At 36.3% G+C, this 25,320-nt stretch overlaps 4 protein-coding genes and 1 non-coding gene across 5 annotated transcripts; 4 read left to right on the forward strand and 1 right to left on the reverse strand.

Annotated features, from left to right (window-relative positions):
* The first annotated feature begins 1,680 nt into the window (after window positions 1-1,680).
* On the forward strand, window positions 1,681-4,904 carry LOC117577868 (uncharacterized). Its single transcript, XM_034262824.2, has 2 exons — window positions 1,681-3,641; window positions 4,644-4,904. The coding sequence occupies exons 1-2, from the start codon at window positions 2,498-2,500 to the stop codon at window positions 4,706-4,708; spliced, it is 1,209 nt and encodes a 402-aa protein (XP_034118715.1). The 5' UTR covers window positions 1,681-2,497; the 3' UTR covers window positions 4,709-4,904.
* A 2,099-nt stretch (window positions 4,905-7,003) lies between these two features.
* LOC117569445 (uncharacterized) lies at window positions 7,004-7,348 on the forward strand. The gene is made up of 2 exons (XR_007954462.1): window positions 7,004-7,096; window positions 7,176-7,348. It is a non-coding gene; the product is annotated as an uncharacterized LOC117569445 (transcript).
* A 1,979-nt stretch (window positions 7,349-9,327) lies between these two features.
* Window positions 9,328-10,863, forward strand: LOC117573777 (uncharacterized). The gene is made up of 2 exons (XM_034257181.2): window positions 9,328-10,079; window positions 10,162-10,863. The coding sequence occupies exons 1-2, from the start codon at window positions 9,848-9,850 to the stop codon at window positions 10,176-10,178; spliced, it is 249 nt and encodes an 82-aa protein (XP_034113072.1). The 5' UTR covers window positions 9,328-9,847; the 3' UTR covers window positions 10,179-10,863.
* A 3,816-nt stretch (window positions 10,864-14,679) lies between these two features.
* On the forward strand, window positions 14,680-15,241 carry LOC117567735 (uncharacterized). Its single transcript, XM_034247905.2, has one exon. It carries the CDS (start codon window positions 14,940-14,942, stop codon window positions 15,168-15,170), a length of 231 nt encoding a protein of 76 aa, XP_034103796.1. The 5' UTR covers window positions 14,680-14,939; the 3' UTR covers window positions 15,171-15,241.
* Window positions 15,242-15,275: 34 nt separating this feature from the next.
* Window positions 15,276-18,449, reverse strand: LOC117573764 (serine protease easter). Its single transcript, XM_034257160.2, has 3 exons — window positions 18,180-18,449; window positions 17,967-18,112; window positions 15,276-17,209 (listed from the first exon to the last, which is right to left on the reverse strand). The coding sequence occupies exons 1-3, from the start codon at window positions 18,271-18,273 to the stop codon at window positions 16,208-16,210; spliced, it is 1,242 nt and encodes a 413-aa protein (XP_034113051.1). The 5' UTR covers window positions 18,274-18,449; the 3' UTR covers window positions 15,276-16,207.
* Between the last annotated feature and the right edge of the window lie 6,871 nt (window positions 18,450-25,320).

Raw genomic sequence — 25,320 nt, forward strand, 5'->3', positions numbered from 1 at the left:
TTGTCGTCGGCATTCATTTCCCTGCTCATTCAATGGCGCTCATGGCTCATGCCCGAAATTCGATAACCCAATGTGACCCCAACCAATCGATTGATTAGAAGCTTCATCGCAAGCATTGCATACTTTTAGGAGGACGATATTAATGCGATGCTGATCAAGTTGACGATCTCTTTTATACATTTATCTTTTTTTAATATAAAATACTTTTGAATGTTTTCTAAGTTTTTACAAATACAAATTGTGAATAGTAATAATCCAAAATACAAAAATAATAAAATAAAATTTAAAAATTAGTGTCACATTTTCTGCAGTCGAAAGTGTTAATTATTTTATGTTGTTTTGGCAATTTTATCAGATAATATATATTTGCATCGGGTATCCCATTGTTGGATAGCATCGAACCTATTCTCGGAGATGTAACAACCAAGTGCCAAGATCAACAATAATTAATGAATTTCAGTAATATGTTTTTTTCCTTTTACAAATATTAAAAACTATGTTTGGAAAATCCTTTTAATTAATTAATCTTATGCTGCTGCACTTAACGATTTTGGAAAATTAAAGAAATAATAATAATATCAATATTACGTTTTTCTTTCGAATACTTAAAATTATGTTTTGAAATTTTTATTGTATTAATTAACCTTATGTTAATGCTACTAAATTGTGCAGCTGCTGTACTTATTTTAAAAAGATTTTGGAAAATTCAATAACTAACAAGGATCCTGTAAATTGTTTAGAATTTATTTAGGTATCCTTAGCTGCCTATATCATTTTAATATACAATTGCAAAGCTTATTGGCTACTCTAGTAATCAAATATAGGAAATGCCAACTTGCGGATAAAAAGCAAACAGGCAACTTAACCATTTTGATTAGATTGGCAGGCCTTCGGCTCACTTTTTTATGAGATGCTGAATGAAAAGCTCAACATATTCTATGAAAAGACTGCAGTTACCTTTGTTATTAAATGAAATAAATACATAAATTATTGATATATCAATCAATATTATTTTAATGTATTACTTAATAGACAGACATCAACTTTTCTATGAAATAATGTAGAATACCTTAATTATTCAATTATTCATTCAGACGGGAGTATTTCACTCGTAATTCTGTTTTCCTTTATTTCTTGAATGCAATTAGTTTCAAGATTTTGCTGAAAAATATCTATTATAATTTAATTACACACTCAATAGACCACAAACATAATTATTACGATTCAAAATAAAAGATATCGAAATTGCATTCTCGTTATTTCAGCAATAAGAAAGAAATTGTCATGCGAATGTTTCGACCACAAAATAGATTTCAAGATTTTCTTCGCTTCGCATTGTGATAGACACAAAATAAACAAAAGCAAAACATAAATAATCAGAAAATCTGTTTGTTGAGAACGGACTCTTTTGTTGTCGATAATGTTGCTGTTGGTGTTGCAGCAGCTTTTTGCTTTTTGGCATTGCGCGAGAGCGTAAATTATGCAAAGTCGTGGGGCATTATTGAATTTGAAAGCCCCAGACCCCATTTGAGATGTATCTGCGCCCACATTTTGTGTCTATGTATGTATGTGTGTCGGTGTGTGTGTGTGTGTGTGTGGCAAGGTAGACATAAAACATCGGGCCGACGACGCAAGTGCCTCACACAACACAATTCTTAAGTCCCAAAAGTCGCTGGCGAAAAAACAGTTGGCCACGGTGCTCGGTGGCGGGCGGACGCGTAAGAGAAAGCCAAATGGTAAATGCCAGAGCAGCTGATCATCGATTGCATAGAAACAAACGAGACAGCAGCAGCAGCAGCTGCAGCGTGTGTGTGAGCGGCAAAGCAATACGTAGTATACGCGATTACTCCGTGAGCGAGAGTGAGTGAGTGAGTGAGAGGTGAGAGAGCTGTTCGCACTGCTCTACTCTGTATGACAACTGTGTGTGGTGCGCGCTGCGATATCGAACTGTTTGAAAGGCAAATGCAACAGTTGCTGCTGCTTTGCTTTGTTTTTGTTTTTTCTTTTGCTTTTGCTCTTGCTTTTGCGCTGGCATTCGCATTGCTGTAATTGTGTTATTGATAAATTGTAAAACTGGCACAGTGGCGTACTTAAATACTAGAACAGGAGACTGAGAGAGAGAGAGAGAGAGCGAGAGTGAGTGAGAGAGAGCGCGAGACGGGAGGAGCTGCAGAGCAACGAAGAGACAACTATAAATAGACGCAAAGACTGAAAGAAAACACAAAAGCACCGGAAAGAAAGTGTGTGTACATAAATACTACATATGTATATAGCAAATATATAGATGTTACAAATACACATAGATTAATGCTATACATAGACACATCTATACATACATAATTGATATAAACAATAAATTGGCAAGAGGCCAGGAGCACAGAGGAGCAGAGCAGAGCAGAGCAGATAACGAAGGCAGGCAACTGGGAACCATCCATCCAAGCATCCACACAACATATAGCAAACAGGTGGAAGCAGCGCAACGACTCAGCCAAGAGCAATGTCAAAGCATCATTGGCAGCCAAAGAATTCCACAGCCACAGCCACAAGCACAACCACAACCGAAGATCATCACAATGGGAGGAGCAGTGGCGAGCCGGAAGAACCCTTCGATCCGCTGGCCAATCTGCTTAGTCTGCAGCTGCACAAGCCCGCACACTGGAACTGGGAGCTGAGCACGTCGCGCAGCTGCAGCAACATTGCACTGCCACGCATACTGCTCTACGATCACCAGGGATCGCTGCTTCTCGATGCCGACGGCAGCCGCGAGCAGACATACCGCCCCCGGCCCAGCAGTGTGCCCGATCCACATCGGAGGCGGAAACGTGCGGCGACCGCAAACTTGGCGCAGAGCTTGCAACAGGCACAGCTGCCGCATGAGTTGCACGGTCTGCGCATTGGCGAGGCGACGCCCAGTTGCCGCTCGAGCAAGGCGAGCAGTATGTCGAACAAGCATTGCATTGACTTTAGCACACACGAGCTGCCTGATTGGCGGCCACAAGCCACAACGAGCAGTTCCGGCTCAGTGCGTGGGATACGCTTCGAGGATCAGCTGGAGGCGACGGAGGTGGATAGCAGACCTGAGCTGGCGTATCCAACGCCGCCGTCCACCTCCACATTGACAACGCCTGGGGAATCCTGCTCGGGCGCCTCACGTGAAAAGCGTCGCTATCGCCGATCGCACAGCTCCGGCCAGCGTTCGATACTGGAGCGTTTCAGCATGTCGCGCGGTCGCCACTCGTCGCCCGAGTACGTGCAGGAGCAGACGCTGGAGAAGGTGCCGCGCTACTTTCTGCGCACCAGCAAAGCGGGCACGCTGGTCATCAAGGACGAGAGCTTCAGCCGTGTGCGGCAGCGCCGTCGCCGGCACAAACCGCACTCGTCCAGCGACAATCTGTTGCAGCCACAGGCCACCGCCACCGCCACCGCCATCGTTACGGGGCAGAGTCCCGCGGAGAGCGTTGTCGCCGTGCCGGTCACGTCGTCGATGCACCAGCAGCAGCGTCTTCAGCCGCAGCGCGGTCGCGAGCCGCTGCTCTCCACCTCCGAGGATGAGGCGCAGTCGTCGAGGATGCGAGCAACGGCGAGGCAAGCGCGCAGTCGACGCAATCAGCGCAATGGCTGCAAGGACGTGGCAGCGTCAGGTAACTATACTATCGGATTATATATCGATTACTATCGAGAGCCAACTATCGTGTGTAATCTTATTTACATATTAATTACTTTCCAGAAATTAGCGTGTGTAACATTTTTTAGTTATGGATGCAAAGCAGTCACTTATATCGTAGCCAGAGTTTTTAAGAAATCTAGTTATGGATGAAAACTTACCTCTAATAGTAGACAAATTATAACTTTAAATTTCATATGGCTGTAAAGATATAAACTCATTCGTATTTTTTCCTTTTCAGAGTCAATATAATATTCATTAAATCTTTTATTTTATTGAAATTACGAGCACAATTCCTTATTACAATGAGATGAGCCAGATCGTTTAAGGCCTTAAGGCTATAGTATAATACATGTATTTGGAAAAAATTATTTATTCAGTATTGAAATTAAGTGCATTCAATCGATTGGTATCCAAAACATATAATTACATTGAAAAAATTATACAAATTATTAAGACATTACTAGTCACTCAATGGAGTATTCAAAATAATAAATTTTAATATCTGAATGGATGTTTTTAAATCCATAATAAAACTATATTCACCAAATGTGAATTGAATAAGATGTTCAATTTTAGTGAGTATGTTTTTTATTATGCTTTCGAAACCATGCATTTAGAGATTAACAGGTAGCTGATATTTTTATAGGATTATATGTATTTGAAAATCATTTAATCTGTTAATAAAAATGAAGGTGATTGTATTTAAAATTTTAGATGAACATCTTTTAAAAATTATTTAATCTCTTCATAAAAATGAATGTGATTGTATTTGAAATTTCATGCTAAATAGTGTTATTGCCTTTTGTATGTAATATTTATCAAAAATTAGATGAAAATTGTATTAAGCTCTTTTAAAGTTCGAAAAAAATTCATCCGAAAAAGCTGCTCGATAATTTGTTTGCTATAAGCGATCGATACGTCTAGCTAACTTCAAAAATGATTTCACTCATTTTAATATATTTTCTTCAATGTTTAGAACTTATCACTGTGGATCCCGGCAATTGTGTATATCGAGCATCGTCTGGCGCAACAGCGCGCTAGAGAATGTGAACCTCATAGTTAATGATGACGTCACTACAAGTGTGTGTATATATGGATATCTGTGAATACATTTGAAAGATATATCTGCGCGTACTACAATGATTTATTGTTGACAGTGCTTGCGGCATCAAAATGCCACTTCTGAATAAACCATTAAATGTACTATTATGACTAAAACGCGATTTTTAATTTAAATCAGTGCTGCAAACGGGATTTGAATTGAACTACTTTCCATACAAAAAGATCTACCCGCAATTAAAAAATATTTATATTGTTTTGCTGTGCAATGACATCGGCACTTTGGATATATTAAAATTATTTAGGCTTTAATTCACATTATATAATTAATAGTAATTGATTTAACTGTAAGAGTTTATTCAATGCATCAATTTATTAATTAGGTTGTTCTTTTTATTGCATTCTTTACATTTCATTATCTTTGAGAACCCAAGCAAAACCAAACAATTTCTAATTAAGGTGTTTATTTCACTTATTTAGTATATTCATTTAGAAGCACAAAGCTCAAAGATATTTATTCAAGTCGTTCTCTTATTGTTTATTTTCAAACAATACAATTCGTTTTATGCCATTTTCAGAATAATATTAATGAAAAGCATACACCTAGTGCGATGTATCAAAAGATAAATTATTTGTCAATTAACACTAGTTTATTATTTGCAAATAAACAGAGTGTCAACAATAGATGGAAGTAGCCAATTGTATTATATAACATTAAATTACACACATTAGCTATTTGTTGTTCATCTCTCTGTGCTTTCAGTGTAATTAGTGAATAATTGATATTAATTTAGGTTTTTTTTTTTACAAAGCACATACAATGACTTTCATGATGATGTGCGAAAAATGTATTTGGGGTTAATCTGCGACACCTTACATTATATTTGTTTATTGTTGTTGTTTCGATTTAATTGTTTTCATCCATAAAATCAGAAATCTCTAATTCTTTGGAAAACATCAAATTTATTTGACCTATATAAAACTTTAGTATTTTGGAATACATTTATCGAGAGATATATGTATGGCATTAGACAAAAAGCGAAAGTGCTTAAAATATATGCATATTGATTCTAAAAAGTAAACAAAATATAAATAAAATGGCTCTCCAATGAGATAGATTTTTGAGCTAATATCAAAAGCCCTTGACCCGCAAATTGCAGAAATAAATGCTAACTTTTCATAGCTCGATTTGAACAAATAAGTCGAGTTTGCTCAACTGTGAGATACTCGTTAACCATTTTGAATAAAAATTAAAAAGTGCGATATAAATTTTAAAATATACCAAATTAATAAACCACAAAAAAACTAAAAATATACTAAATGCTATTTAAGGTATATTGATAATATGCAAAATATACCAGTCAAATCAGCGGGTATAAAATATATTTGTCTGCCGCTTTTTCCAATGCAGCCAAAAATTATGCTACAATTTTGAGAAATAAAATTCATTAGCTTTAGATGCGAATGAATAAACTGAAATCACTAATCTAGAATGGAGGAACTCACAAGATGCTGACGACAGAGCACTCAGCAAAACAAGCAATGAAGAAGCTAAATAAAAATGGTAATTTTTATGCTCTACATTTAAAAAGAAAAATAATCATATGAATCTAAAATTCTCGAATGTTGTAGAACATACTTGATATATGAAGAGTAATAATTTTTAACTGAAATTCCAGAATGTTGTAGCACATCACCGATCTATATAGAGTAATAAAATGCGCAAAGTTCATTCTTTAATGTATGAAATGTAAATGAAGATCTACAAACTGTCTTGTGATAATTATTACATTTTTTAATTTGATAGGTGTTTAGATTGTAGATTTCTCCTCTAAAATAAAATTAAATTTCCTCTAAATAATATTTCGTGCTTTAAATCCAACTTTTGCGCTAATGACTCTGCGAAGAGTAGAGTATTAAATCGAGTCTTGTGTGTAAACACACTGATAAGCGACTGGCGAACTGTTGATGTTGTCCGAATGAGGGGCATAACACGTAGCGGAACAGACGACGGATTAGGCTAACGACTGCGACGCCATTTATGTGTTAGATTAATTATAAATTCGGTCGTGATTGCGATTGACAATCGGTAGTCGAACAGCAGCGTGTTAACATCGAGTGCCGGATGCAAAGATGCAAGCGTGCAGTGGATGCGGCTTAAAACTGCTAATATTACTATGCGTTTTTTTCGCACTTGTAATGCAAACAAATTGTGGGCGTGTGATATACTACAAAGATCAAAACAATACTCAAAGCGTGGCTGCCAATGAGGCCAGCCAAACATCAGTGGAGAAGAGCATGCTTTTAGCTGTTAATCGTGCCCATTGCAAACACGGTTATATGTACGACCATCGCAATCGGTGCCGTCGAGTAAGTAGTTCATTTTCAACAAATTATAAAACTGATAAACTGATAAACTGAAATTAAATTCAATTGATTTGCATTGCAGGTTGTGTGACACTCCGGTTGTCGGGCTCATAAATTCATTAAGGCTTTATTGTATGTTATAGTATATGTAGAATCGACTACTGAACTCTAATTATGTGTCATGATGAAATTATTTTGAAACTTTCTGAACATTAAATGACATTAGTAGATAAAAAAATATACAACAAGAGCGAAGTGAACAAATAGCAACTGCGAGAATGTTTCAGATACTACACAAGATGTGCCGCAACTCAATATTTGTACATGACAACACTACACCAATTTCTAAGATAAAGACGTCATCGGGGTGTGCTGACTCAACCCCTATATTTTCGCCTCGATATCATCGTATTTAGTAATACTCGGTATTGTGTGCGGAGCCACCGTCGCGCTCGTGGCCAACATGTGACGTAGCCAAAGGTTTCATGGGAAAGCCATGAGATGGCACAAACCAGCTGATTATTATTATGTTTTTTTTTTTTTTTTTTCGTTGTCGCTTGCTTTCGGGAATTTGGATCATCGACTCACGGTACGATTGTCTTTTTAATGGGAAACGGTAAACATTATAAATAGCCTATAACTGTCAATGGACATCCCCTCGACTATCACATTATAATTTCCCTCTCTTTGCTTGGGAAATAACTGAACATATGATGCTTAAGATTGTTAAGATTGGTAGCTCCACCACACGAATTGCCAAAGTAACTAGTTATTTTTAAAAATTCTATATTTATTGCTCTGCTCTGACACTTGAAAGAGCTTTAATTTGTCAACAACTCAGAATATATGATGCCAAGATACCGAGCACCTGACCACTGACAACTAAATGATCATTATAAGCTGCTTAACAACAAATTTGTATGATAGATATTTAAATGCCCATTAAAGAATTTATTTAATTAGGTGTGATCATTAAAAGCTGCTCAACTGCAACAAATTTCTATAATAGATACTTAAATGCTCATTAAAGAATTTATTTGTTTATGAGTTCATTAAAGTACATTTATTTCAAAACAGGAAATGTTAATCAAATATAATTCTACTTTCATGCTTGAGATTTTTGGTACATACAATAACAACTATAGTCTTTATGATTCTTAAAAATTTTGTTGCGATCAGATAAAAATTTTAGAAGTAATTCAAGAAATTCTTTTATATGGGAAATAACTCTTACTATGAGTCTTAGTAGCTTTAGCAGACAATGTAGCATATTTTGCACTCTATGGTATATTTTGCATGAAGTATATACCAAAATAGTAATTTTAGGTAATTTTTTAGTATTTTTGCGGTATATTAATTTGTTATATTTTAAAATTAATATCGCGCCAAATATAGCCTTCGGTATATTTGTAGTATTTTTGTGGTATATTTATTTGGTGTATTTAAAAATTTATACCGCAATCTTTTGTTTTGATTTAAATGAGTAATGTAGCTTTCTTATTTATTTTTATTTAAATTCAACTTTAATATAATTCTACTTTCACCTTTGAGATGAAATTTTACTTAGCAATTTCCAAGCTTCTATTTCTCATTTAAACCATTGTTCAATAAGAAAATTTGTTAAGCATATAAGCACGCGTTCTTTATACAAAAGTCCCTTGCTTTGATATTAATTTTCTGTAAAACTGATGACCTTAGGTAATTCGAATATTTAAGGGGATCTTCTTTAATAATTGTGGAAATTCCAAAGATTGTCTCGCTCACACGCTTTGGATTCACAGTTCTAAGAACTAGCACAAAAAAACATGTATATCAATTCATTTTTTAATCGTTCCTTAAGCTTTGCTAATGCTAATGACATTGCGTTCGAGACAGCACAACACACGAAACACGTCAGATGTGAGTTGTCCCACGTTGCAGTCAGGCACATTAGCATTTATGACAAGTGTGAAGGTATTTTTAGAGTTAGCACATTTCGAAAAACGAGTCTATTACATTTTTCAAGAGGTGTGTGCCACCAACCTTTGGACCCCCGACTCTAGCCTATCAATGTCCAAAGCTAATCAAAAATGAATTACAATATAACAAAATAATAAAATATGCGTCACTTTTATATCAATCGAATATAGGCTATATGATAATTATATGTTTTTTACTTAATATAGTATATTACACACTTGAAGTGTGTAAATAATATATTTATTATTTTTAATTTCACTGTTCACTTGCAATCGTCCACGCTATAAAACAGATCTCTACAGTAGCCCTCGACTACCTAAATATCAATTATATTAATATCTAAAATGTTTTCGGGTTTGTCCGCTGATTGCGCCCGTATGGGGTTTGTTTTTCAATGGGATCCAGCGAGGTAAGAGGTAAGAAAGAGAGAGCGGGCGGCAAAAACCAAAGCAAGACATTCAATTACACAGATTGCGGGTGACATAGTGGCGGGGCCTAGATAAGATTCGTGAATACAGGGTGCCCTTTAGGCCATTTAATAGGGCGCGGAGTGATTTCGACACTCAAATCGCTGGTGCATCCTGTATAGTTTATCAATTTTAAAGAGGTTGCCAATGCTCGACTAGAACTGTTTGTCCAAATCATATATAATCAGTTAAACGCCAGATTTTGAGCACGCCAGTTAGCAGGAGAATCAAGTTGTTGAGCAGTCACAATTTCGATTACACAATTTCAAGTAGCCACGAAATTTGCGCATTCCACAAATCACACAGTGCGAGAGTGAGAGAGGGAGAAATGTTGATGCTGCAACGTATCCATCAGTTACTCTTATACGCCTTCTGTCTGCTGGCCCTCGTTGTGTTCTGTGCTCCGGCACCGAGTGAATCACGACGCGTGATCTTCATGGCACCCCCGGGCATTCATCGGGGACAAATACTGGCCACACATGGCCTGGAGAAGCCCTGCCAGAAATGCCATATGCGAGATCATCGTGGCAATTGTCGGCGCATCATTTCATATAGTTCCGGTAAGTTTCAAATCATGCTGATATTTTTTATTTTCTCCTACTAAGTTTATATTTTGCTTTCTTTCTTTTTTTATTTTTGTAGATGGCGCAAAGTGTTGACATGAAGGTCGGAGACTATCAACCCGAATCTCTATCAGAAACCTACCACAACAAAAGCGCATCATTAATCGACTATTTATTCGCTTTCGATAAATTATTTATTACATTTTAGTTTCACACCAATTTTTATGTGTCTCGTAATTAAATTATGACATTTTGCAAGCATTTTAAATTGCTTTGCTTCCTAAATTTGCTTCGTTTTTTTTGTTTAACGGTCTCCAGAAATTACTACAAAAGTGTATTTATTATCTTGCCAAGTTAAGATTGTGAAAGTGATTGTGCCTGACAATTAGAAGTGCTCATATATCCGGCTCAATACCAAATTGAGTTAACAGACATACTGATTTATCTCTGTTGCCATAACACTCGGCAGAAATTGGTATTAAACGCATTAAACGTGTAAAAGTGCCAGAGATTCAAATATAAAAGAATATAAATTACTTAATAACTTAATGCTATTAAAAATATAAATAAGACACAAGATTCGGACATTCAAGAGACACTACTTATTTAATAGTTTATGGTCAATTTTTTTTTTATTAATTTATTATTTGTGTTATGAACAATTAAATGAACTTTTAGCTCAGTCATGGACTAGAGCAAAATTCAGAATCATGTGCTATTTTAATGAATCATTTGTTATATACTTGACCTTATACTTAAATTGAAATAAATGTTGAAATGTATTTTTAATATAAATGCCTGGCAATTAATCAATCAAGATTTAATCCATTAATTTGATTTGGTATTTCATGTAGTTTCATTCGAATTATAACAGCATTTTTCGAAAACATATTTGCACGATCTTCCGCCCCAAAAATGCCCATAGCATAAGTTATTATCAGGCATCTCTTCTCACACAATTTGTAGTGAAGTTCAAATAGTTTCTACTGAACAAGCTCTGCGACTATTGCTATCCAATTTGTTGCATTTAAATAGCTCGTATCAGACTTACACACATAGAAACATACATATTTAGATACCCCTAAAAGTAGGCTACATTAATATTATGAACAAAGTTTTGGTACTTTCGCAAAGCAATTCTGCACTTCTAAAAATTTGGTGGCCAGTCCGAAAAATGATTTCCAATTGCGTAAGTTATTTATTTGACTGTCTGTCCTTTTATAAAATTTAAGGAGAAATTGCCATTCGTCAAGCTCGCTGATGTGTCATTAGAACTTAGTTCAAAGGTAAAGTGACATCAAATCAAACTGAGTCACATGTTGCGCCTGAGTCATTTAATAACAAATAAATACTATGCACTACTTAGTTGTGTATAATTTATGATTATTTTTAATATAAAATATTGCATGATATATTATATTTATTATATTATTATCAAACTAATATAAGTGTTTTTAAAAACTATCTTATTCCAAGTAGATCCCAATTTTTAGAAATATTTATACACATTGCAAAGTAAATGTTTCAAATGAAATATTTTATACATTGTTGAGCGAGAAGTGTCATTTAACTAATTTGCTTAATTGTTCAAAGCATTGTTATGAAAATGACACGCAAAAAAACTCTGCATGAAGAAATATTCGTTGCTAAGATGATTTATGTAGGTGTTAAATTGTCCGCATAATTGGATTCCATTGAATTTCAACAGAAAATGTTTTATGTCAAAGTCCAATTTGAGATTATCGGAAATGCTGTTGCTATGTCATATGATTTCGTTTTTCGAAGTTGTCAAAGATTAGTTTTGTTTCTTATACCCGCTACCTATAAACAAGAAGGGTTTTATAACTTTGTGCCAATAATAAATATTGGGCATAAGGCAATACTCAAGAGGTTTCTAAATTACAATACTTCTGTGTGCTACTGATGCGATGAAATGCAAAAAGTGTCAATTTATAAAATGAAATAGCAGGCATAAGTAAGAACTGCAAGCAGAATAATCTTCTTGTGGCATCGCCAAGGCAAAAAATGGCAATGTCGGTTGATGAAATACCAGGCGAACGTAACTCAGCAGCAAGCAGAAATGCTAAAAGTCACTTGCTGAACAGTGGCGCTACCTATCGGGTTTACTGCAAATGACGAATTAAATTAGTACAGCGTCAAAGTATGCCACAAAAATGTCAAATTTTTGAACTTGCGCCAATTTTAAATTTGAAGACAATCGATCAAAAAACAAATCCGTCAACATTTAAAAAATATATATTTTTTGTGACAATACATTTTATTGATATTGAACAAATAATAGCACTCGCCACTCAATAAGGAACTAAAATACTGCATTTCTGCTTACTGTTGATTTATGTTTGAACGGTATTTCAAATTATGATTTGGCTAGTGAAATACCAGGCGAACATAAGTGAGTAGCATATAGAATCATCTATTATTCGCTAACTTGAAACGGATGCAGTTATTGTTATTGTTGGTCACTTAAATTTTTGATGAATTTCTAAATAGGAAAATGTGGGTAGATAAAATACCAGGCGATCATAAATTAGCAGCAAGCAAAATTACATCAAATCACTTCATGGGTGGCGCCATCTATCGTGTTTACTGCGAATGACGATTTAAATTAGCTCAACCTAAAATTATGCAACAAAAATAGATCATTTTTTAGCTGACGCGCCATGACACGTGGCAATTTAAAATTTAAAATTTGAAAGCAACCGACAGAAAAACAAGCGATAGATGACGCGATTCAGTGAGCAATTGACGTTTTCTAGTTTTGCTTGATGCTGATTTATGTTCCCCTGGTATTTTATTTGCCGATATGACAGTGTTTAACCGTTCATGGCAAATTGAAGTAACAACAGCAACAATTTCATCTACTTAGAGTAACTGAATTTCAGGTGATTCAGCTTGTTGCCTACTTATGTTACCCTGGTATTTTGAATTTGTAGCCTGTCGCAGATGGTATCAGATGGTATATTTTCAATTAAATTTTAATTCCGATCTTTAAATAAATTTTCACGGATTAGAGGCTTTTATAAATTCGTAGTAGACACTAAATTATATAGCTTTCTACTATTATGTATTTTGAAAATGATCCCAACGTAATTTAATGCTACGATCACTTTTTTATAATTGTATGTATTTGGATTTGCATTTCTGATAATGTATTATTATCCATGACTCTAAATGCAACTACCACCAGCTAGAACATTTCCTATATTCCAATTAAATTCGATTTGTAAGTCTCCTCAATTGATAATGCCACACGATAAGATTAATGAAGCTACACACTGCGTAGACTTTATTTATATCGTAAACTCATTCCAGTGTTGAGCACTCGCTCATGGAATGCTAAAAGGTAATAAAATTGACTATTTACTATAGCCAGCGTACTTTTCGGTTTTAAAGTATAATTTGCGGCGCACTTCGAAAAATTCTGCATGCCAAAGAGGAAGTGAGTCCGGAAGTGGCGTCTCCGATTAGCGACTGGACTGGTTGGTGAGTGATCTATTATTTATGACGATGTCATTGGCACCGTCGCGTCGTCGACTCGCGTCGGTAACGCATTGCCGCGGAATTTTCGTTAAATTCCAGCTCGCTTTCGTCACGAACCCGGTTCGACCTCGATCGCTCACCTACCAATGGTAAAGAACCAAAATTTAATCCCTAACCCCCTCCAACGTAATGCCAATAATCTAGGTTTTCCATGCCCAGTCCGCCTCTCCCTATCGCCAAGCAGAAAAAAGTTCTATCAAGATGGCACACTAAAAAATACCTGATATCTCTACACAATTATTTGGGAGAAGTAAATCCTAAGCTACCTTTAAAAATATGAAAATATTAGAATACAAAATATCAAAATAATTTAAATAAGTTCAAAGACAATACATAAATATTTCAAATAACATACACCAATCACACATTTAATTTTAATAATATAAATATTTATAATATGAACTAAATATATAATTGAATTAAATATAATAAAAATTAAATTTGTTAACATAATTTAATAATGGTTAATATATTTGAAGTGAGTAATTCTAAAACTTTTTGAACAATAATAATATTTGTATTCCATTAAATATTCTAATATGTCATGCAACTTGTTTAATAACACTTTATCAATAGTGTACTATTTTTAAAACTTAAACCTGAACAGCACTAAAAATTGACTAATAAATAAATAAAGTGAATATAAATATGAATTTTTATTGCCAATTACCAGCAGTCGCGACAGCATTGACACGACGCGTGTCAAAAGCAAATTTCAACTCTGTGTGTGCGACTTTGATTGCTTTTTGTAAATGAAAATGGGTGTGGCAAGTATGGCAAATCAATTTGTTGGCAATAGAAGTTTATGACCACCAAAATTTGCTTGATCAAGCTGTTGTGCACTTACTGAGTTCTAGTTACTCATTTGAACGGACAACCAGACAGACAGACGGATGGATGGATAGACGGACGGACGGAGCAACATGGTTATTCTGTAGTCAACCCGCGTAACTGTTTCGGATGCCGGGTATGAAACGACGGCTATCTTATCTTACGATGGCTCGCTTGCTATGGAATGCATAGGCCTGTAGACGTTATCTAATCGAAACACGCCGCGATATTTGCCAACGGCACCTCCAGCCCAGCGGCGGCGATGACTGCGACGACATCGAGACAACGACTATGGCAACAACATTGCCAAGCGGTCACAGTCATAAAAGCGAGCGCAAACCGAATCCATCGGCCATCGAAGAAGCACGCGTGTCAACGCAACGCGAATAAAAGATCGATCGAATAACAACTCAAACGTTAAACGTAAAACGCAAAAAACCGCAAAGACACAAAACACACATCAAGATGCAACTGCAACGAATAATTCTATTGGTGGGCTGCATTCTAACAGTGCTGTTGGCGCAATGCAGCCAAACGATAGAGGCGCGTCGACTCATCTTCTACAATCCGCAGAGCAAAACTTTAACTGGCCAACTGCTCATCTCTCATCGTGTTAAGCGTCCCTGTCCAGCCGGCAGGATGCGCGATCATCGTGATCGTTGTCGTCGTGCGGTCATCTTTGCACGTCCCAAGTGATGACGAACCAAAAAGCAAGAGAAAAAACAAAAAAACCGCCACTTCGCTTTTTCTGCGAGGTGGGATTTTCCTAGATCTAAGCGATAATTTATTGCCAATTGTGGCTGTAGTCATGTAAAGTTATTATTTATTAATATTTGTAATTTATATAATTGGATACACATTAAATAGAAAAACACTTCTATACTTTATACTACCTCATATATTTGTTTCTCATTTATGTTTATTAAATAAGTGTGCAAATGCAGTCGGTGTTGCCCTCTGAACAAAGTATGTTAGCAACTGCAATCTACAATCTCGACAAGCAAGAAAGTCAATGCTAAATTATTGCTAGTATGCAAATTTATGACGTCTAATCTTTACAATAGAAAAAAAAAAAAAACAAAAAAAAATATAGTAAATACATAAATAGAAAAGAAATATTGTCGTAAACAAGCTGCACATAGTAAAAATTAAAATTACATATTGAAAACAAAAGTACTCGACTATACAATGCTCTGTGCTCTCTGCGTAATCAACAAGTATAGAAAATGTTTTCCTCTGCTCTTTACACTGGTCGTAAAACCGTATAGATGCGATTAAATTATGCAAGCGACAAATATAGAACATGGAACTTTTCGCACTCTTTGCACTCAATAATAAGTAAACATAAAAATGTACTTTACTTAATTTAGTACTTATTTGACGATCATTTTCTCTATCTAGCTGCCTACTACTACTGTGTAAATGAAGGTACGATAACAAGTGCTAGCTATAAATTCGAATTTACATTTAATCATATTTGATTGTGTCTTAGATTCCTAAGCTGCACAACATGGTTACCTAATTGTACGGATATCATGACCAAGACAAGACAAGACAAGACAACACACATACAGTGACAGTGACGTCAATGGACAGCGGGGGAATATAACAACAGAAGAAAAAGAAAAAACCTCACAACGATTACGCTGAACTATGGACACACACAACTCTCGGTGAAGTCCCAGACAGAGACTGACACAATGCCGTCACTAAATGTCACCGCTCAGACGTCACTACCCATCACTGTTGTTGCGTATGGTCTGCTCAATCCAGTCCATAAAGCTGCTGACTCTGGTGTAAACACCCGGAAAATTCGCTTGGCCGCAACGCTTTTTGCCATACGACACGATGCCAGCCTGATACACATAAAGATTCCTATCGGCCGTATAAGTCTCGAGAGTGAGCGGACCACCGGAATCACCGGAACACGAGTCGACATTACGACCGCCACTAGCGCAAATCTGACTATCAATGATAGAATAACCCTCATTCCTATATGTGGCCTGGCATTGACTTTGCGATTGCACGAGGAGCACCGCTTTACGTTTAACCGCGCTCGGCTCGTTGTTTTTCTCAGTGAGACCCCAGCCCGAGACATCAACGGCACTGCCCTCAAGTTGATCACTGCCAGCTGCTCCGCCAGCTCCTGACGACGGTGGCAGGCAGACAGGCTCCAAGGGGTGATGCTGACTCCAATCGACGGCGCTGGTGAGCCGCAGCAGAGCAATGTCATTGGTCCAGTTCTCGAGCTCGAATTGTGGATGGATAATTGTGCGATCAAAGCTGGCCTGAATAAACGGTGGTGCACATTCCCGTCTGCCATTCCAATTCGTGATGCAATCCGGATTGCTTGTCTGATTCCATTCACCGAGCCTAGCGCCGCTTAACTTGCGGCCACTGCCCAGAAAACTTTGATGCACACAATGGGCCGCTGTGAGCAGCCAGCGTCCGGCAATAAAGGAGGCGCCACAAATACGCTGCGTTTGACCCGTTGCCTGCACCGTGTACTCTAGCAGCGTTGTCCAGGGGAATTCATTAAGGCCGGTGTTGTTGCCGCCGTACACCTTAAAGGCAAACGATGTGCCGCAGTTCGGATGCTTGGGCAGCTGATCGCCGTTGAAATTGCCTGCCACATGGGAGGCAGCAGCAGTTACTTCACTTGTGCTTAGCTTTGTGTTGTTATCGATACGCGGTGCGACCAGAGGCAACGCATTCTTTTCGCGTGGACAGCAGACCTATAATTAAAGCATTACTAATTTCCATTTTCAATACGCTTATGCCTGCCTTACATTTACACGGAATTGTGTGACAATTTCGTAGCAATGATTATTCGAGTTTATTTATTTCTAAGAAGAAAGTCTAAAGTCGAACAGAAACCTCAAAAAACTTTAATGTTTAATCAGCGTCAGTCAAGCTAATATATATATATCTGTGTTTCCCTCAGTTTTAATCAATATATGAATCTTCGTAACTATATATATTCTTTTTTATTTTAAATTTTAATAGTCTCTATAATTGTAACCAAAGAACGAATACTTTTAGTCACAATTTTGGAAACTTTAAGAATTATGAATAAATTGTGTATTTTGTAAATACTATACTAAGCATATATTATACTTTCTAAAATATTTTATACTGTTTCTACAAATTTTAATTATTTCTTAAACAGGTCTACAAAATTTATAAGCAAACTCTCACATTACATAAACATTCATATTATCAAATATATTATAGACTCCAACATACAGCACAACATACTTTTCTATACAATATAATATTTGAGACATTTTATATTGATTGTTCTGTCGACATTCTTAATTGTCTTGATTAATTTTTGTGCTAAATGTTTGTAGTCATCTCGTACACAACATATACATATAGTACACTCAGTATTCAAATAGTCAAGTAAGTATTGCATCTGTTTATCCACCAATCACATATTCTGACTAAATTTAAACAATTTCTGCTAGGTCAATAAAGAAGTCTACTTACCAAATTGGGTCTCTGTTGTGAGTTGCAGTGCCGCTTGCTCGTTGTATCCAGAACATTCGTATCGTAGAAATCACAGTTGCTGCGCAAGAGACAGCGACCATGCCCAAAGTCTGCGGTGTAACAGTTGCCATAGTGTGTCTGTGGTGCTATGAAAGAAAATTGGCAAAGACTAGAGCAAAACTATGTATGAATGAGCAATCGTAACGCACTTACCTCGACTATCTGGATTGGGTGCAGCAAGGAGTAATTGCCACAGAGTTGCCAGCGAAAAAACAACGACAACGAACAACAACGAGATGGGTGTCATCTTCAGTAACTAATTATAGTATTACGATTTTGCTGGCGTTAGTTTAAAAGCTTTGCTATGAAACAATGAAACTCGTTTGCACAGCCAGCCGCTTGAATTGCCAATAGTATTCAACTCGTACTAATTGACAATGCAACTACACATCCGATTCGAACTAAAACTTGCTCTCGACTGCTCAATCGATCTCTATAAATTCGACCTAAAGGTGGGCTGACTCTCATACATAGTGATTAGCATTTGCAATAGCTCGATTCCACACAGCATTACAGGAAAAACCCGCTGCTATTGCACTCGCAATCACAAATTAAAGCTTTTTCCCATTGCCACTGCACAGTTCCAGTCGAAGCGTTCATAATGCGGAAGACGATTGCGGACCAAGCAAATTTATATTATATTATTTATAATAACAAAAAACAAAAGCTGCAATTGAGGAAGATCATCAATGTATAATTTGATAGTCTTATCTTCTTCGCCTCAGGTTTGATTTCAATTGAATTTATCAGAAAGTATTAAATATTTTATAAGAATAAAATAACGAAACGCTCTCAGCATAGCATCAAGTATGTTAAGTAAAATAACAATTGTAAGTACAGCGCATATATGTGTATATATTCTTAATCAGAATTCATGGGATCTCCTTGCTAAAAGATAAATTTAAATTTTCCATAATTTAGGATCACCGGATTTGTCAAATTAGAGAATAAATTTAATGAATATTTACATCGCAAAATACAAGAAGAAACGACCAATGACTTTTTCAGAAGACTCTTCCGCGATTTACACAGAAGACTTGTGACTCTTTCAGAAAACTCTTCCGCAACTCTTCCACAACATTCTTCTGAAACTCTTTCAGAAAACTCTCCCGCGACTCTTCTGTGACTTTATCATGCCCTAATTCTGAACAAACAAGGAATATTCAAATTAATGAAATAATGTTAAATTAAAAATCAAATTAGTTTTGTACTTATTAAGCTAACAAGATCTTTAACAATTAAAAAAAAAATTAATATTTCGTATTTCAATTAAGTTGTAGAGTTGAAGGTGCAGTAATCTCTTCCTCTTAGCAGATACTTTGTAAGCTTTAAGTACATGGTCTTTACGTAATTTTCACTTACTTGTTAGTTGCTTTGGGACTTGGTATAATCCTTACTTTATTTTTGTCCTCAGTCAAAGCATTTGATATATTGAATCTCACAAGATTGCACATAGAGAAGAGAGACATCTTCTTTTTTTTTCAGTTTTTTTGAGGGACAAGTTCGTTGGTTTCCATGCCGTCGACTCGAGTCGACTGCCTTTATAAATTGGACTATTAAAAATACAAGTTTCGTTTGGCTTTCAAGAAATATTCATTAACCACAAATGCTCGGCGAGCGGCGGCGACCTCAAAAAAGGCGACAGACATCCAAGAATTTCATAAAGCCAGGCAAAGAACACACGAGACCAGCTGGATGCTGTTGGAGAAGTTGTTGCGCTTGCTGGTGGGGACTGAAAAGAGGGCGCAGAGGAAGGAGATTGGGCATTCGGTCGGCAAGGCGGGTCGAAGGGGGATATTGGCCCAAAGCAAAATCTACGAAAATGTCACAAAAAAACCGCACTCAACACAAAAGTTTAAACTTTTTCAGTGGGTGTGGTAGTTGCGCCCCCTTTTTTTTCTTTTCGTCGTTTTGTCTGTGTGTGTGTGTATGTGTATGTGCTGCAAGCTGCGCTCCATTTAGCTTTTTGTATGGAGAGTATGACAACAGGGAACAGGACGCAGAGGCCAGCGCCTTTGCATAAATGCAAAATATATGCAAGGCTCAAACTATGCGAGCCATGAAAATCTGAAGCCAACCGAAAGCAACTGTCTGTTAGAGCTGTCAGCGGCGAGAAGAGAAGTGAAGAGAAGAGCGAGGAGCGAAAGTGAAAGAGAGTGAGAAAGAGAGAGAGAGAAATGAACGACGGGGAACAAAAGGGGAAATGAATATGCTGGACACAGTCCAGTGGACAGTGGGCGGTGGGCGTGTGCCGGCATATGTCCATATGCAGGATTCGAGATTTTAAATTTTGCTTACTTCCCATGGCAACAAGAACAACAACTAAGGTCGCAACAAAGGCAATGGCCAACAATTGGCAACAAGACATCAAGAATAAAGTTTTTATTGCACTTTAGGATATTCTTTTGAATGAAATTAATATTATACAACGAGCTTATTTACTTTTGTGCAAAGCTTTAGTATAATTAGAAATTGCCAGCAAACAGATTTAATTAAGCTGACAACAATATTTTGCGACAATTTTTTCTGTAATATTACGAAATTTCTAATTTACAAAAATGAATCATCATTATTAACGTAGTTTTTTATAAAAAGAGTGGAAAAAAGGTAAAAAAAGAAAGAAAAAAATAAAGCATTTAAAATTTGCATAAATATAATATAATAATAAAATTGTAAAGTATTTTCCTAATTCTTATGATTCATCAACAGCGTGTGTATATAAATTCTTTATATGATATAATATATATACCTTTTGTAGCACTCTTTCTCGATCTGAAATTGCCACTTATTTAAAAAGTTGTCTTGGATCAATCAACAACATTTATTCAGAGCGTAAATTGTACACGATTGAGATCTTTCAACTTTCAATTCTTCGAAAAATTTAATTCATTTTTCATCTGCTTTTGCCACATAATTAATGAGTATATTGAAGTCGATCCCAAGCAATGGTTTCTTTAAATCGTGTCCTTTTCCATTGACTTGTCGAACTATAGAAAGTCAGCGTATATATATATTATATTAAATGACACTTTATTTGGAATTGTCAGATAGTATAGACAGATTGAACGGCAACTCATTTCATTCGCCCAAATGTAATCAGGTCGCTCGCAATATGCCTTCCATCGATATACATATATGGTAAGTATGTATATATGTACATACTTAACGGACATAAAGTTGTGCCATAGTATGTGCAGTGTACTCGTAAGTACATGCTTCGAAATTTCCCAGTTGTGGAACGCCCGCCCGCCATTGTCAAAAATCTTTTTTACTCTGCTCGTTCGTAGCAACATGATCCCATGAAATTTGCACACACACACACACATACCAATACACAATCACATACACACGCATGTTTACCAACGTCGCAACGTGTTGCTGCCAGTTGAAAAGTGCATTTGGGTCAATGGCCAAGGGCAGCGCTTGCTTGCATTGTTGCTTGCTGCTTGCTTGCATACGTCGTATTGTGGATGGACATCTTCAGCGTTGAGTCCTTCTGTCTCCCTTTACTCAATTTCCGTACCGGATGAAAACGTTGGTCCGCTCTTACATCACTTTGCGTTGCGCTGTTGCCGAGATGAACATCAAAGTAGTGCTTGCTACTGAATACAATGTTGAGGTGAGTGTTGGGACTATGACTATGACGGGCAGACAGAGATTAATCGACTCTCCACTCTTGATACTGATCAAAAATATATATGCGAACATATGTACTACACTTCGTATACTATATGTTACGTATGTGGTCAAGCGATACACAAAAGTTAAGCTCATGCACGAGCATAACATAAGATATATTATGCTTACATATTGTGATTGAGTGTAAGACTCTTTCACACAGGGAAAATTAAGTTTATGATGACTTCTGACTTTAATGTCTTACTTTCTCTAAACAGTTTCCATCTTCAACTTGAAGTTTATTTCTTTGATCACCGAAAAATTATTAATTCCTTCACTTGGTTTAAAGGAATGTAGATGTTTATTAGTCATTTTTAACTTAATTTGTTTTCATCATAGATTTTAATAAATATTTTAAAATTGTTAATTGTTAAGTGCAGACATTAAATTTTAAATGTAAAATTAAACGCATTTTTAAATATAATTTTGTATATATCATTTTTATTGCTGTGTTCCTAATTATTTACTCACTCAGATTTTCTTTTAATAATAAAAATAATATATATAACATTTTTTAAAGTTTATAATAATAATGTTCAAGACAAATTTTTGTGAAATTATTATTTCTTTGACCGACAGTTTGAAGAATTATTTTAACAGCTTATAAAGAAAAATCGATCGCTTATTGTTGCTTCTCTTTACTCTTAAATATAACCCTGCAGTTCTGGAGGTGTCGATTGCCCTGGGTAAGTGCTTACCTCGCCGATCACTACATGGGTACTTACTAAAGTGACCCTATAGTAATCGAACGTCGAACCACCGAGTCGACTCGAGTTTGCGATTGGCGCTGGATAAGCGCTTACCTCGTCGATCACTACATGGGTACTTACTAGATTAACCCTATAATAATCGAACGTCGAACCACCGAGTCGACTCGAGTTTGCGATTGGCCCTAGATAAGTGCTTACCTCGTCGATCACTACATGGGTACTTACTAGATTAACCCTATAGTAATCGAACGTCGAACCACCTAGTTAATAAATATATGCGCATTAAAGCATAAGCACAAAATAACGGCAAGCATCGCTTTTGTTTTTGTTATTTTGTGGAAAAAGTATACACAAGTTTAAAGAGAAAACTTCGATTATGCTTTACATCGCTGTTTGTTTACGCGTCTTTGTTTTATTTTGTGCTACTCTTTTACTCAAACACAGCTGTGTTTCCTAGATGATGAAATTATTGCAAGCATTTGAGTTGAGAAGTGCAAAGCGGATCCGCGATCAATTATTAGGTGAGTTACTTAAAAAATAATTTATGTATGCATTATATGTTTAATGTGTAAAATATTAAATAAGCAGATAATAAAAGAATATCAAGCAGTTAATATAATGCATAGTTCTACAGTGGAAAGCGACAATATGCCTAAAGAAGAGGAAGTGGAAATTATGAAAAAAAAAAAAACGATATTTTAAAACTCAAGGTGCATTAAAGTAATAAAAGTATTATTATTAAAATAAAGAAAAAATAAAATTAAACAAAAACTGTAATTGTAATTGTAAATTTTTTTTTAATTTATAATGGCCGACCCCTCTATGGGGTCCGATGTAAGCACTTATTTTACTGACCCTTCAATGGGGTCCCATGTAAGCACTTATTTTACCGGCCGTTCCATGGGGTCCCATGTAAGCACTTATTTTACCGGCCGTTCCATGGGGTCTTATGTAAGCACTTATTTTACTGACCCTAATATGTTGCACTATTTCACTAGTTCGTGGTAATCGAGGCGGTGGCGATTGACCCTATTTGCGGACATTTCATACAAAAACGGAAATTAAGAAACGCATGGCTAGACGCCACTTTGTAAGTAGTGAGTGGCTCCTGGTAAGCGCTTATTTCACCAGCAACGAACTAGCGCTCAGAACTGCAGGGAAGTTATCGAAAATAATTGTAATTACAATTTATTTCCCGATGCAATACAATTAATTTTAATATTTGACTTGCAATGAACTCTTAAAAGTGAGTAAAGTTGAAGAGTGAGAAATGTTTGCAATAATTCGATAAGATGGATGATGTGATAGAATTTTGATAAGTTCTCAACAAAATACGTGAACTTTAGTTTATCACATTTGTGGGAAAATGCGTGCATTTCCCATTAGACTGGGCGTAAATTGGGCGCGGCAGTGCCAGCCTAATGACCATTTTGGTTGTCTCTTAGCTTCTCAGCTGGCAGGATATAACAACAGGAGGTGGCAATTGCTGGCGCACAAGTTGAAGCGGAAGTTTCTGAGCCGGCAGCCGACTAGACGTTGCTGCTTCACGTCGCACAGTGTCTCAGTGCAGTTCGAAATTGCTCTTCTACTAAACATTGATATCGATTTTCAATTTGCACTCACAATGTCAACATGAAGCGTTAATTTCTTAATTTGTTATGCCAGGCACTTGAAAAGAAAAGGGTGAGATAGGATAATTTATATTAGTTGCGATCACAGAAAAATCTTTGAAGGTTTTTAAGAAATAATTCAATATAACAGAAAACGACATCCGAGTCTTAGACGCTTTGTTTAAAAGTATGGTATATTTTTAACTTGCTTGTATATCGTAGTTCCAAATAAAGAATGTAGTATATTTTTATATTTTAATAAGTTGTGGATATCTTACAGTGGAGAACGTTTTTAAATTCATTAAATCTAAAATATTCATATTTAGCATAATATCAAAACTAGACTTCTATTGTAATAATGTCAAATTGAATTTTAAGAAATATGTCCAAGTTGGTTTATTAACTTTAACAATTTATTCGGTAATTTAATCATCAATGCAAAGAAACTATGTGTCAAAGTTCCAAATGCAATCAAATCTTAAAGGAAATTGTTTCGTTCACAAATTAAATCAAGTGCATTCAAGTTTTTAGCTAAACGAGTCACTGTGCGATGTGGGCATTGCTTTTCCTGTTGCCTTTCCTTTTTATTTTACACCGCAAAACTTTGTCCAGAGTTTAACTTTCATATGGCTCAAAGGCGTTTGCAGTGCACAGTGGGCAGAGATGCAAGGGGGCCAACAAAAAAGGGTAGAGAAATGGGGTGAGCAGGCTGCGTTGGCCACCGTGTAGATTCATTGATTTCTTGGGGCACCTAGCAAAAGATAATGCAGAACTTGAAGCAGCACCAGCAGCAGTAACAGCAGCAGTAGCAGCAACAGAAACAGCAGAAACGGCAGCATTCGAGTCCAAGCAGAAGTATCTGTTGCAATGTCACCAACTTGCAACTTGTGGGGCGGGTGAAAGAGGCGTTGGCAGCGATAATGAATAATGTTACTGGCGATAATGTTGTCGCCTGTTTGGCTCCGGGACACTGTCAGTAGTAGCATCAGACTCTGACCAATGCCTTTAACAGACCAGCTGCACAGTCCTTTCTTGACTTCCCAACACACATACAGAAAAAGAGAGGCGGAAGAAGGAGGAAATATATATAGTAAAATAGGAATGGAAAAAGCCAACAACGAGCATTGATAAAATGTACCGTGACAATTGTACAATTTCTTGCACAATGGGTATGTCATCGGTCTTGGACTTTGCAATCTTAGCATTTATTCAGGCTTTTGAATAATAATTCAGGAACGCAGGGGCCCAGTCATTGCTGCCACAGAAGTGGCTGCAGTAAAACTTTTTAATTGAAAC

The sequence above is a fragment of the Drosophila albomicans genome, chromosome X (assembly GCF_009650485.2).
Source record: "Drosophila albomicans strain 15112-1751.03 chromosome X, ASM965048v2, whole genome shotgun sequence".
NCBI lineage: Eukaryota > Metazoa > Arthropoda > Insecta > Diptera > Drosophilidae > Drosophila > Drosophila albomicans.

What these genes read in the sequence shown, in the direction of transcription:
- LOC117573764 (XM_034257160.2), bottom strand. Translation starts at nt 18,273, where the DNA reads ATGACACCCATCTCGTTGTTGTTCGTTGTCGTTGTTTTTTCGCTGGCA. An exon ending in ACCCAATCCAGATAGTCGAG is followed by an intron (nt 18,113 to 18,179) that starts GTAAGTGCGTTA and finishes TTTCTTTCATAG; the next exon opens with CACCACAGACACACTATGGC. An exon ending in CACAACAGAGACCCAATTTG is followed by an intron (nt 17,210 to 17,966) that starts GTAAGTAGACTT and finishes CTTTAATTATAG; the next exon opens with GTCTGCTGTCCACGCGAAAA.
- LOC117577868 (XM_034262824.2), top strand. Translation starts at nt 2,498, where the DNA reads ATGTCAAAGCATCATTGGCAGCCAAAGAATTCCACAGCCACAGCCACA. An exon ending in CAAGGACGTGGCAGCGTCAG is followed by an intron (nt 3,642 to 4,643) that starts GTAACTATACTA and finishes TTCAATGTTTAG; the next exon opens with AACTTATCACTGTGGATCCC.
- LOC117567735 (XM_034247905.2), top strand. Translation starts at nt 14,940, where the DNA reads ATGCAACTGCAACGAATAATTCTATTGGTGGGCTGCATTCTAACAGTG.
- LOC117573777 (XM_034257181.2), top strand. Translation starts at nt 9,848, where the DNA reads ATGTTGATGCTGCAACGTATCCATCAGTTACTCTTATACGCCTTCTGT.